The 13,451-nt window shown below is 43.4% G+C and overlaps 1 protein-coding gene across 3 annotated transcripts in view; it reads right to left on the bottom strand.

Annotated features, from left to right (window-relative positions):
- arhgef25a (Rho guanine nucleotide exchange factor (GEF) 25a) overlaps positions 1-13,336 on the bottom strand; it is a 44,661-nt gene extending 31,325 nt beyond the window's left edge. For 2 of the 3 annotated variants that reach the window (XM_076741605.1, XM_076741606.1), the window contains exons 1-2: positions 13,165-13,336; positions 11,986-12,124 (exon numbers count right to left, since the gene is read on the bottom strand). In XM_076741605.1, the coding sequence (XP_076597720.1) occupies positions 11,986-12,124; positions 13,165-13,260 (235 nt within the window). In that variant the 5' untranslated portion in view covers positions 13,261-13,336. Of the gene's footprint in view, positions 1-2,159; positions 2,697-11,985; positions 12,125-13,164 lie in introns of those variants that run through there. The other variant, XM_076741607.1, reaches the window with a different exon arrangement.
- Between the last annotated feature and the right edge of the window lie 115 nt (positions 13,337-13,451).

Below are 13,451 nucleotides of genomic sequence, written 5' to 3'. Positions count from 1 at the left end.
AAGGAAATACTTGTTCTCCAGTCAAACATAATTTGACACTGTGACATGCTTGACCTGTAAGAATATTGTCTTGAGGCTGCCAGAAGTGCTGAGGACGTCGGCTGCTGAACTCAGACCTGCATTGTTCAGTGTTGTTCCTGTAAATACCACAACAGAAGCGGCGGAGTCCTGATTGTCAGTTTAGCTCGTGCTCCCATTGGACAACTTCCAGAGTGCAGAAAATGAGTTTGAAAAGTCAAACGTATCACATAAAATGTCAGAGAGGGGACAGAGCTGTAAAGAGATATGATATAAAAAGGAGTGAAACAGGAAGTGCTATTAAAAAAAAGTCCATCACAGCTGATGCTTTTCCCAATGTTAATTATAGAAACTGGTTTATAATTGATTGGAGAGGACTGTATGGGAGCTCCTCAACATCTGAGCGGGACCAAACCCAAGGCAGCAACACAGAAATGTACATCACATGCTCTGTGAGTGGGTTTTATAGAGCATACAGCTTCACATGAATAGTTAAGTTGCTCTAAGAGACTACTGTAGCTTTATAATGTGGCTTCCCCAGAGGGGGCAGAGCACTCATTTTTCTCCTGCTCAGATTGTAAAGTGAGATCAAGAGGTTTTCTGCTTCTTACTGTAAAACATCAAACATCTCGTCTTGGACCTAAAACAGCCTTTTGATTCACTACAGGCTGTTCAAAGAAATCCAAGACTTTGAGATTGTTGGAATAATGCGTTCACTGTATGTTTATTGAGATTTCTTTTAATAGCCTGAAATGTTTCGTTCTTTCAATCCACCACATGTTAATATATTATGACCTAAGCGTGCACGTATTTGCTATGATAACATGGCCGAGGTGCAGAGGGGAGCTGCAGGCTATGGAAAAGGAGAATATCCATTACATAAGAGATTAAACTGAAGGAATCTGAAGTATGTATCCAACAACGCTGGCTAGTAATATGAAAGCGTACTTTGTGAGCCCCCCAATGTACAGAGCCTCAGTAGGTCCACTGTGTATCCCTTTGATGTAGGCTTGTAAAAGGGAAAAAACACACAGCATGGCACTGTGGTGTTAACTCATATAGAGCTATAAGACACCACTGTTGTTTTAACTTTGCCTCCAATCCACAGTGACAGAGGTCACATGTGTGCACAGGACAGGGACAGAGTGGAAAGCAACTGACCGAAGGTAAGAACCAAAGAGAGAGAGGTTTGATCTGTGGCTTTTCAGGCTCTCAGCTTGATGTTACATTGAAGTCCTGAGTTTTGCTCTGAAAGTCGGCCTGTGGATGACTGTGCGCACTCGCCAGCCTTGTTGTTATTACATATCGTGCTACCCGCTGCTTTTACTCAACCACACTGTTCTAATTGAGCGCTGCAATTCCTGCTGCACTTCATTACAACAAAAACAGAAGAGTTGGAGGGAGAGAGACACTCACAGAGACAGAGAGACAGAGAGAGAGAGAGAGAGAGAGAAAGAGAGGAGGGGGAGATTACTGCTGCTTTGTTCAGCTCTCGCTGTTTGGGGTAGAAGAATGTTTCAGAGTGGCTCAGTCCCCCTGTGTGTTTCATCCATCCACGTGCTGCACATACCCCGAATGACACACACTCATCATGATGAGGACCCTTTCCAAATCTCTCACACACACACGCACACACACACACACTCTCTTTCTTTCCATATTTTTAATGGAAGAATGTGTGTTGCATGTCCTCTTTCCCGTTCCTCACTGTGGAGTCATCTAGAGCAAGGACTTTTTTTTTTTGCGCCCACTCTGATGTGTATGTGACACACATCTGTTGCTTTAGCTGGAGGTGGGAGAGAGCAGGCAAGAGGATTGAGGCTTACACTTAAACCATTAGCATACGCTCGCAGGAATGGAAGGAGAGATAAGGGAGAGGTGGGTGGACATCTGAGAAAATGTGGAGGAGAAGAAGAACGAGCGAGAGGTACTAAATAAGGAGGGGGGGGGGTTGTCGCTTCAGTTCCTATACGATTAACAAAAATACACAAATGCAAGTAACAAAACGGACACAGACTCTCAAAAGCAGTTCTAAAGTATAGCACCAACCTCCGGGCGAAGAAACTGACAAACTCAATGAAAATCACCATTCCCCGCACGTGATGTGTGCGCGTAAGTGTGTGTAAGTGTGTGACACTGACCTCTGACTCGGGCATAGCAGCAGCCACACTTGGCCAGGACTTTACGGAACAAGTGTTGGCAGCCACAGCCTCGGTGGTGGCGGTGGTGATGGTGGCCCCCTTTCATGCTGTTGAACCATGAGCAGAGGTGGGCATCTCTCTCTCTTCCTCCCCACCCCTCTCCTTCTCTCTGTCTCTCTCAACCCTCCCTCTCTCTCCCCCTCACACAAGACGAGGTTTACTCCTCAAAATGTAAATCCCCAAAAAGGTGTCAGTTGATCCTTCCTCCTCAGTTGACTGCAGACAGACTCAAAGCCCACACATCCAGACCAAGAAGAGGGGAGAAGAGTCCACGTAAAAGAGCAGCAGCCAAGAAGAAATCCACACTCACAGGGGCTTTCAGCTGGTGATAAACAGCCAAGGAAACATTCCAGCAAGCTTATCGTTATGTTGAACGTGCCGCCTTCCCTCTGTCTCTCTGTTTTTCCTCTGTTTTCTTTTTGGTGCTGAGCTCTCTGCCTCTGTGAACTGCCTGGTCAAATGACACACTAGGAGACTGCTTCGGAGAGAGAGAGAGAGAGAGAGAAAGAGCGAGGGGGAGAGAGAAAGAGAAAGAGAGAGAGAGAGTAAGGGGAGGGGTGAGAAGGGTGGAGTCTGCAGCTCTAGTTGCTGGCTATTCCAGGATAAGGTTCCCACTCCCCCAATTTCCTCTCTTCCTGTCCTCTGTTTCTCTCCTCTCAGCTGTTTCTTCCTCCACTCCCTTCTGTTTGCTCGCTCGTCTGCTGTCTATCCAGCTCAGGAGCAGGTGAAATGCCACGCTGAGAGCTGACCCTGGAAATAGTAACACCCAGGTCTGTAATGATACATAATGCTATTTACAGAGGAGAGACCATGTTGGGTTGAAGGTGTCATGTGTTTTCCAGTAACAGTGTCATCATTGCCATCTGTAAGTGTGTTTCACTTTCTGGCAGTTTGAGAGTGTGTGTTCTCGTCATAGATCACAGTGGGCTTTCCTGACTGGGACAGCTCCAGTACTGACTTCTGTGTTCCAGCATAGAGAGCTTTTTCTTTCCTTTGTGTTTCTATGGAGCGAGCTGGCGGTCTCAAATTTCACAATGATGGCATGTTGGCATTTTTGGTGGGTGTGTGTAACACAAGTCATTTAGCCTGGCAATTCATTGTAGCACATACTGGGTTAGTCTAACAGCTCAGTAAGTCTTTGAGATAAGCTAAGCTGAAACTGATATTGGTCCTCTGAATGAGTGATAGGTGGTGACAGAGTAAGGGATATTGATAAAATCACCAATCATGCTATGTAATTTTGTATTGCAATATTAATATGTATCACGATACAGTGCATTTTCTGGAAATGTTATTAAAAATAATGTAGAGATAGAATAAGAATATGGTAATGTCTGTTTCTGGCTAATCAAGCAACATACATACCTGAAAAATATCAGTAATTCATGATGTCTATACAAATATTCTCTAAACCCATTACTAATGGAAGTAGCATATTTACATAGCATAAAACATTTCACTCATCAGTTCCTTTAATGGGACGGCTACTGCTAATTCATTATGGAAAATAATGCATTTGTGTGATGCAGCACGTGTGCATGTGCATTCAGATCATCAGACAGTACATACATGAGCATTTGTGTCTTGTACTGGAAAAGAATGTGCACATCTTATGGAGGGGTTGTGAGTCGCAAGATGAAACAGAGCACTGTATCCATGCCCGCCAACACACACACACACACTCACAGAGTATCCACCAGTCTTCATAAAGCTTTTAGTCCTCATGGTTATGGTTATGGGTTTTTTTTGTTTTGTTTTTTCATGTAAGTCAGTTTGATGAATCTGGAAGCTGTAAATGCCAACATATCAATACACACGAAGTGTAATGTACCATAATTTGATGTGTTCTTTACAGCCATTGATCAAAGTCAAACACTAAATTATGACTCATCAGCCTTCCTTACAGAATAAATCATTTCAGGAAGTATAGCAGGTTTATCCAAGACAACAGCTCACAACGTAACCGACAGAGGCAGGAAAATGAAAAATGTTGACGATAACATTATTATGAAATACTGGCTGTTCTGAGACCAACCAATTATTTTCTGACCAACAAACAGCATTTCTTAGGTCTGAAGCAACTGAGCTTGTGACTCAGTATGTGATCTCATCTCACTTTTGTAGTACTCATTACGCCATGCTCCTTTCACTCAAGCTACAACCCGACTGTGTGGAAAATCCCCACCTGATTACTGCAACAGAGACAAGTGGCATGATAGTGCCCACTCAGTCTCCTCTACGAGGGCATCGACAGCAACGAGAGACGGCCAAGTATCAGCCGGCACCGAACCAACAAGCGTGCATACACGCAAGCACGCACATCCCCGAGGTGCTTCAATGGTTGACAGGGCTGTCTCTCCAGGATCCACCTCTCCACAGTGACAGGGTGGTGGCAGCCTGCTGTCAGGATGTTTCTGCTGTCTGCAGGTGACAGTCACGGCAAACAGAGAGGCCTGGCTGCCTCACCCATTATCCACACAAGCTGCATGAGACTTTACTCTCTTACCATCTCTCTGTTTCTTCCCCACTCACTCACAAACATGCAGAGCATCTAGAGAAGGAATATGTGAGAGAAGAAAGTTCTTGACTAGACAGGGACACTCCACAGTGACAGACATATCATCTATTCTCAGGTTCAGGCAGCATGCTGCTTTGCCACATGCAACACTCTGTGCAGATAGATCACAATCCTCCCACTTCCCCCTCCCGGCCTCCCTCCATCTCTCCCCTTCTTGGTTTATAATGGATGCTTTAAGCGACTGTGATTGAAGGGGCAATTCACCAGAGGAATATTGAACAGCGCTGCTGAATGTCTCCACTCGTCTGATGCTGGTATGGCTGCCAAACGCAGTCGAAGCTCAGGAGCACCATTCAAAGCGGGTTGAGAAACAATGGATTTGACAGCAGAACAGCGGGTGTAACAGAAATGAGATGAAAACGAAAGACACCAAGACAAGAATCCGAGGGCAAAGCATTACAAATTGAGCGAACGCTGCCTGCGCCATCACTCTGCACAAACACAGACTGCACAAAGGAGGGATAATGAAGAATACATTGCTCTGGAGATGCATTCAAAATTCATGAAATGAATGCAGGGGAATCTTTTTTGTATGCTCTTAAGTTAAGAGGATGCCAGAGTGTGTTTCTACCAAGCACCCAGTAGGGGGCATTTGTACTTGTTGCATAAGGTTGATTGCATGGTTCACTTGCTTGGCAGGGCTGCTTCAAAGCAGGAAACTATTTTACTCTACTTTCATTGATGGTCATTTTCTCTAATAATAGCATCACATATGTTTGGAACATGAAATATGTCACTGAGGAACAAACTGTCATTAATATAATACACAGAGTGGGCAAATCTGGCATGACACAGTTTGTATATTGAATGCTGATTTCTGTCTATTTCTGTATATTAGCCCTGATGGTCAACGCCTGCAGTGTCACCCTCACAGTATGGAATGAAACCTTTAAATAAATGAACAGTGAAATTGTCCCAGGAGACATGCACACAGCCCTGAATGTTAACAGAAAAGTGAAAAAAATGTTCCACCCCTGGCTTGAAGGGGGGAGCGGGGGGATGTGAGGTGAGGCATGCATTAGCACCCATTCATCTCCCTCCTTTTATCTCTCTCCCCCGCTCCCTTGTTCCATCCCTCTCCCACACGAGACACACACGCTAAAGATGATTCATCTGCAGGTATGCTTGTACAGATGTGGAGAACGGGACATGGATGACTACAGTGATGGAAGATGAATAAACTCTATACAAGTACATTCACTCCCAGCTGGATTTAAAGGCTTGTCATCTGTGTTTTTGCCTGAGCCAAGGCAGCCAAAAAGGGAGAATGCATCGTCTTTCCACTCTGAGTAAGAGACAGTCAATCACGTTTAAGAGGCGTGTTCAGAGCGTAATCTCGAGTATGATTTATGAATGCAAATCAGCTCATGCAAATACACACAGTTTCCTAACATTGTTCTGTAGTGACAATCTTGGTAAACAGTTATTATGAACACAATACACCCTGCTGGAGTAGACTCTTTCACAATGTACAGTATAAGATATGCACATTTAAACTACAGAAGGACCAGTCAAATACACAGAATTCATACGCCATAAGCATGCATTCTAAGAGCAACAGCGAATCTCAGTTCTGCAGATATGCAGTTGCTTATCCACAGTGTGTTCCCCAACCCCCCACTGACATTAGCCTCTCCTCACCCCATCAGCCAGCTGAAATCCTGCCAAAATATGCTCACTTAGATTTCATTTTCCTTCCCCCCTCTCCCTCGCTTTTTATCCCTTAGCTCCTCTCTCTCCTTCTTCCTCTCCTCATCTCTCAGCTGAGCGCCAATTAAGGCAAACTGGCATTCTGGACAAGCCGGTGTGAGGGGGAGTTTTTTGGATTTGGCTGAGGTCCCATCGTGGAGCAGAAGTCGCAGAGTAACTATCTTGTTCTCTTCTGTCCTGCTGGTCTGCAGAAAGCTCCTGTTTTTCTCCAGTTAGACTAAATTATACTGCTAGCATACACCAGGGAGGCAGACAGGTGTGTTGCTCTGTGCATTCAAGTGTGTGTGTGTGCGTGTGTGTGTGTGTGTGTGCGCGCGCACTTCACCACTGGTGCCATACCTCCCACTGTACCTCACCATACAGTGCAGCTCTTAGGCAGCAGGAGCTCTGCACTGCACAGAACGGAGACACACCACCCATGCAGACTTGTTTCTCAAAACATCCACGATACCACTCGTACCACCCACAATTATGAGCACACACCCAGAGACACACTTTGTACACACACACATTCACACAAACACTTTCTCCTTACCAGCCTTTCCCCATCCAGCTTCTTTTTTAAGCAAACCACAGTGATAGTACTTCAACGGGAGCTTGTCAGAGTTTTCTTCCTCTGCCTGCCCCATAGCCTCGCTCCCTCTCTTCGTCTCTCTGGAACTGGTCTGTGAACCTTGCTCTAGAGAGCAGTATGCTAGCACTGGGACTGGGATTGCCGTTGACCGTGTTCAAGGTTTAAGCCTGAGTTAAAACGCCACCCAAAGGAGAAAATGTTAATTAAACAAAAGCAAATCCAGGGACCACACACAGAGACACACTACTGATTTATTTTTGTTTAATAATTAGAGTTTTACTGTCAAGGGAAAGAGATTTTCTGTTGGAAAAAGAGATTTAGAGAGTTTTTTAGAGAGTCATGCTGCTCATCCTAATATATAAACTAAGAAATCTGTAAATCAGTATTACTGTTTTTGTTGTACATAAGTACATTAATGTGTGTGGATACATGTTTGTGCTCATGTGCATGTAACACAGTGTCTCCATCTGGCTCTTTCCTTCCAGGTCAGTCTGTGGTCTAAAGGCCAGCTGTGCTGTGGAGCAGTGGCCCGTGAGGTGCCTGACCTGCCTGACCTAAGCCTTCCAGCTAGCCCTGCCTGACCCACTTCGCTCAAAAGCATTAACTTTCACAATTTAAGCATACAAAAATACACAATTTAAGTCTACAAAAATAGACAAAAAGATACATTCCATATAAGAGGGCATGATTCACATTCACATGTCAGGGTTTTGCAGTTTTTGCAGCTTTTTCACCACACTTCTTTTCTTCAATACATCTATAATTGATGTTTTTATGAGAAAAATATATCAAATGACAATGTGAAACCAGAGTGTCAGTGTACATTCTTAGTATTAAACCTGCAAAGAATTATGACCAGGCTCTGCAGCTCCCCTCAGCTCATCATTTAACTGTCCATCCCTCAACCTTACTGTATTTATTCACTCTCATAGTGCCATTTTGGACCACAGAAGGCACCTGTTGCAGTAAGACACTGCCTGCACGGCACCTAGACAGCTGGAGAACACAGTGGACCACTGAGCAGCTAAAAAGCCATGTACTGCCCTAAAGATTTGGTAGAGACGCAAAAATGAGCTAAAATGAGAGCAAATATTGGACTTAGATTCACCTGGTGGCCACAAATACAACTAAAAATGAACGATAATGTTGCACGGTAACTGCTGGATGCGTAAATAAGCAACTGTTTGCAAATTACTTCACCATATAAACTTATACTGATGTTAAAGTTGTGGGCACACCTTGTTTCCACTGCCCCCAAGTGGGCAAAAGCTTAGGAACTTGAGCAACGTTTTAATTCAAGGCAAATAAAATCCATGTGGTGAAAAGTCCACATACATGATTGAATATCTAGCCTTTATTTCTCAAGAGGAAAAGTCTAATCTTAGGTCAAAGGTACAGATGACAGAATCAGAACTGTTCTTTGTCCATTGCTTACAACAGCATCAGCGGTACATTGCAAAACAAATACAGAATATCAAACCACCTTGACATCATACAGGAACACAGCTGGTAGATGGAAGAGCTTTTCAAATATTTATAGCAACTGTATGACGACATGGTTAGGTCTAGCAATTTATTGGCCTTCATACACATAGGAAACATTTGCAAGAATGTAGGTAATTATGCCAATTAAGTTTTCTGATTCAGAATGTATGAAGTCATCGGACAGAGTGCACCATTTCTCCATTACAAGAGATGATACCGTAGATATTATAATCCTGTAAATAAACACAAGTACACAGAATTACACCATCCACCTGTGTGAGGTAATGCTGTATAATTTCTGGCCCTCACAACATAATATGATGCAATATGAAGTTGATCTCTGCCCATTTAAGGTCACACACACACAGTTCAGGCCCAGGGTCCTCTGGGATCAGCACTTCATCTTGGATGGCACGTTCTCCCAGCCTCTCACAAAACCCAATATGGACAAGGGCATGCATTTTCTACATAGTTTACCTCACATCCACTTCAAAATATGATGAATGATGTGATTTAATTTGTACTCCAATGAGGTGCTGAGTGCCACACTGGGTACATAGGCCTTCAGAACATAACTGTGTTTTAATGGGTGTCTTTTTTCATCAAGAAGGACAGAAAAGACTTTTTTTTTCTCTACCAAGCTCTCTCCAAGTTCTTGTTTTAATCTCAGGTAATTCGAATGGATAAACCATTCATCATTTCAGGAATTTATTAGTAGAAAAAATGTGAAAATTGAAAGAAATAAAAAATTATTCTTGTGCGTTGACTGTGAAGAATTTGTGTTCCAGAGACGATTATGTAAGTGTTCTTCTTATTATGTTCCAATAAATGTTCAGCACTTTTTCTGTACGTCTAGCACAATGTTATGTTTCCCACCAATTGCAATCAATTGATCTGCAAACGAGCACAACAGAGACATGCATTCTGTGTGAGTCAGCAGTGTATGCATACAGTTGTCGTTCAAACACAACACAAATATTTCTGCTGGTTTTCTGTTGATGTGGCTTCATGCATTTTTCCTTGAAAAAGACAAGTGTGTTGACACACAAAGCCACTGATCAGGGTTACAGACACTGTACACATATTTTCTGGGGAATGTGAGCATATAAATATGGCTGTTATATGGCTCAGGGTCTGAGGAGCCAAGAGACAGAGAGAAAAAAAACTGCTGAGATTTGAGAGAAATATATGATCAGCAGGTCTGTGAGGGTGGAAGCTAGGTTTAAAACACAGATATCACTTTGAGGGAGAATAAAAGAAGAGATACACAGAGACTGGAGAAGTCAAACTGGACTAAGAATCACTACCAATTAGCAGGATGAAGAGTACAGTAATTGAGCAATAGGAAGAATTGGAAAAAAAAAAAAAAAGGTTGGCACTGTCCTGTGATTCCTCAGAAGCCACTAGCAGGTATCTTGTTTCTAATATATAACAGATGGCTCTTATGGACCCATGAACCACGTCTTTAAAGAAAGCTGGGGCCTCTCCTCTTTTCCCCTCTCTTCCACTGACACAGCAAGAGATGGAAACAACACTATGACCTCTGCCAGTCAAACCATGGCAAAATGTAATCACATGTCTCCTGTTCTGCGTGTTTGAAGACTGACTGAAGCAAAATTCATCACGTGCAAAAAGGTTTTTTTTAGAAGTGTTTAAAGCAGAAACAGAACATGATGGCACAAGTAAAATATGAATTGTACAGAGTACAATTCTTTGAGTTTTTCGTAACTGCATTAAAATTTCCACATCACTAACCTTTCGATGTTAGGTCTGTGAGTGCTATTCTTTAAATAGTGTATCTGATATATGACTGAAGCAATGTGAATATGTGTCATCACAAAGCATAAAAATGCAAGGTTTTGTGAGAACTATGTTTTTGTCTGCACTGCACTTTCTGCACTACGGGAAGAAGATGTAGACAAAATAACATTGCAATAACTATCAGTGATTGATATTGATAGATTATGATATTTACTAAAAACGTTTGAATTGATGGCATGTGAAAAAGTCATTGATGCAGAAAAACTGTTTTTTTGAAAAACGACCGAACACTCACTCGAGTATTTATGATCATGTGATTCATCAGATTCTGCTCACATTATATTTGTTCATTTAGAAAATAAAAGCATGAAGGATGGTATTTCATTATGGGAATTTGTCATGGTTTGATTAATATGGAGACCACATAATTACTTGTTGTCCAGTCCTACTCTGGGTTACGACAATGTCTGTATCTTGTTGTTGTGGTTCAGATGTTTTTCTGCCTTGTGTTTCATTGATTTTCCATCCAATTTCCCATCCGGAGGAAATTGGGCTATACAAAAACAATTGAGCAAAGGAGCTTGTCTGGAACTGGAATAAACAATCTTCCTTTTGGTCATCACCCTTCCGCATGGCCTTGAATAATGCATTTCTTTGCTCTTTTTTTGCTTTTCTGAGCCATGAGCTGTATGCTAAAATAATATTTGGCAGCATTTACCTCAACAGCACACTCTTCCCAAGTCAGACCATTACAGATAAGCGTCGCTGACAGCTTCCTCTGGCCTCACTCACACCTCTTATGTACGCCATGTGCCGTTCTGCACAACAGTTAGTGGTCCTGCCACATGGTACACACCAACCAAACCCCCATGAATACACACAGACTCCCTCTAACCCAAACCCAGATCCGGCTACAAAGCTCCTTTTGTTTCATTCCACTCAAGGAAAATGGCAATGCACGCAACCCCTTCACAGCAAAATCAGAATAAGTACAACCAACAGCATTGGGGCAGAAAGGGAAGGGAGGCAGCTGAGCATGTTTTCTTGCCCCATCTGGAAAGTGTTGCATGCATATACACATACACACAAGTAGTCTCTCCCTCTCTCACGTACTTATGCATGGTACATTACAGCAAAGCAATTTTCTGCTATCAGTGCTAATAGAGGATACAGAGGGTGGAGTTTAATAAGAGTAAACTACCAGCACTCAGGTGACTCCAATCTGATACTTTCCCTGAAGTTATTACTGCCTAATGACCACCATCAGATATGGCAGTTTGGACCCGGGACGGTTTTTACCCTGAATTCACATGTGGCAAACATGCATGAACAGGCTGAGCTGAAACTAAATTGCAGCAGCTCACGTGGCACATACAAGATTATCTATGAATCAAGAAGTCATCGCTGTATACATGTGAGCAGCAATGCAGATTGCAGCGGGGAGTTTTTCATGGAAGTGACTGAGTGGCTGAGCAGGCTGTTTTAGATGTCACAGAAATCTGAGACGTTTGGCACAAAGAATCAAAGCTGAGTCTGGAGGTTTCGTCGAGCCTCTAAGCTCTGACTGGTTTGGCGAGGGCCAGTGTTTGGACTACCATTGTGGGTCTGAGGGTCACAAAATGATCTGTCACGCTCATTACAGCCCTTTCAGGTCTTACCTGTTCGTTCTCTCCACTCCGGGTTTTCTGTGGTGGTGGCCTGCTGTTCCCAATCCAGCCCCTCTGGCTCCCACTGGCCCTGCACAGGCCCCTTTTCCTCCTCGCTTGATGGGAGGTCCGCCTCACCCCCCTCTGAGAGCTACACACAGAAATGCCTTTGTCAGCGGTGGAGCCCTGCTCTCAAGGAGGAAGTGATGGTAAGATTGTACAGAGTGCTTTCGGTCACATAACCACAAAACATTATACCAGTGGCTGTTTTTTCCCCCACTGTTCCCTGCATCTTTTTCATCCTTTTCTCCATTACACACGGAGCAAGAATGCAATAGAAAGCGTCAAGGTCCAACTTTTGCCACAGAGCTTGGATAAGAACTGCTTTACAGACAGCAGATTTTAATCTTTATTTAGCAGCACCAGAGTGGAGGTTAATAGAGGTAAGCAGAGTTATCAGTCCTCTGCAGGGAAGGAGGCAGATTATAATCACTGTTATGTTTTTGACCACTCTCTGCCAGGGAGGAAATGATTTATGAAGATAATCATTTTTTAAAGAGGAGGCAGAGTTTCAAAGAGAAAGTCAGTTTCCAGATGTTGTGTCAAAACCTACACACTGCAGTTCAGTGAAGTTTAATATGGATTTACAATTGAGTCTATGTACAGATATGTGATTAGAATAGTATTCATGTTTATATCTAACAACCAACAAGAAAACACACTGCATCAGGAAACCAGACTTTTTTAATGCAGGCATCTCTTCATTCATATGTGAAAAAGAGATAGAAGTAGAGGACGATAAAGGGAAGGAAGGAAGGGAACTGCCTGGTTGCAGTGAGGCGTTAGACCTGCATGAGTTTGTTTATGGTCAGATGGTTTAATCACCACTACTCTGCTTCCTGTTCCTCTTGAAACATCCAAGATTCCTCCTAAGCACTGAACAGAGACTAGCAATCCTACCATCCCTCTCTCTCTCTCTCTGCTTGTCTGGCTTGACCATTTTAGGCTCATGACAAAGTTCTGGGGATGACATAAAATAAACTTGGCATGTAATGATGTGGGCCCGAGATAAGCTGGACGTCATGTTCTGCAAGCCATGAAAAATACCTCCATATGTGTCTACCGCTGAATCTGTGGCGCTACGCTTTCATATAAACAGCTGGAAAACACACAAACAGATCTACAACTCACCCACTGTTGATTGGGCATGGCCACAGAAGTAAGCACGTCAGCCATGGCTCCCAACATCTGGTCAGTGCGTCCCTGATTCTTCTGCAGTGCCTTCATTCTTCCTCAACGGCAACCAAACGCTCAAATAATTTTCCTCTGCTGTCGTGACCTTTGATCTGCAACACTTACACAATCTTTCTCTCTCTGTGTGCGTCCTCTATCCCTCTCCTCCGCCTGTTTTCTGCTCCTCCGGCTTGTCTCAAAGCGCACTGTGCCACAGTTTGGAGCTGAGCCACCGCAGCCCGCCT

The sequence above is a fragment of the Chaetodon auriga genome, chromosome 10 (genome assembly GCF_051107435.1).
Source record: "Chaetodon auriga isolate fChaAug3 chromosome 10, fChaAug3.hap1, whole genome shotgun sequence".
Lineage (NCBI taxonomy): Eukaryota > Metazoa > Chordata > Actinopteri > Chaetodontiformes > Chaetodontidae > Chaetodon > Chaetodon auriga.
This window is presented reverse-complemented; position numbering and strand designations above follow the sequence as displayed.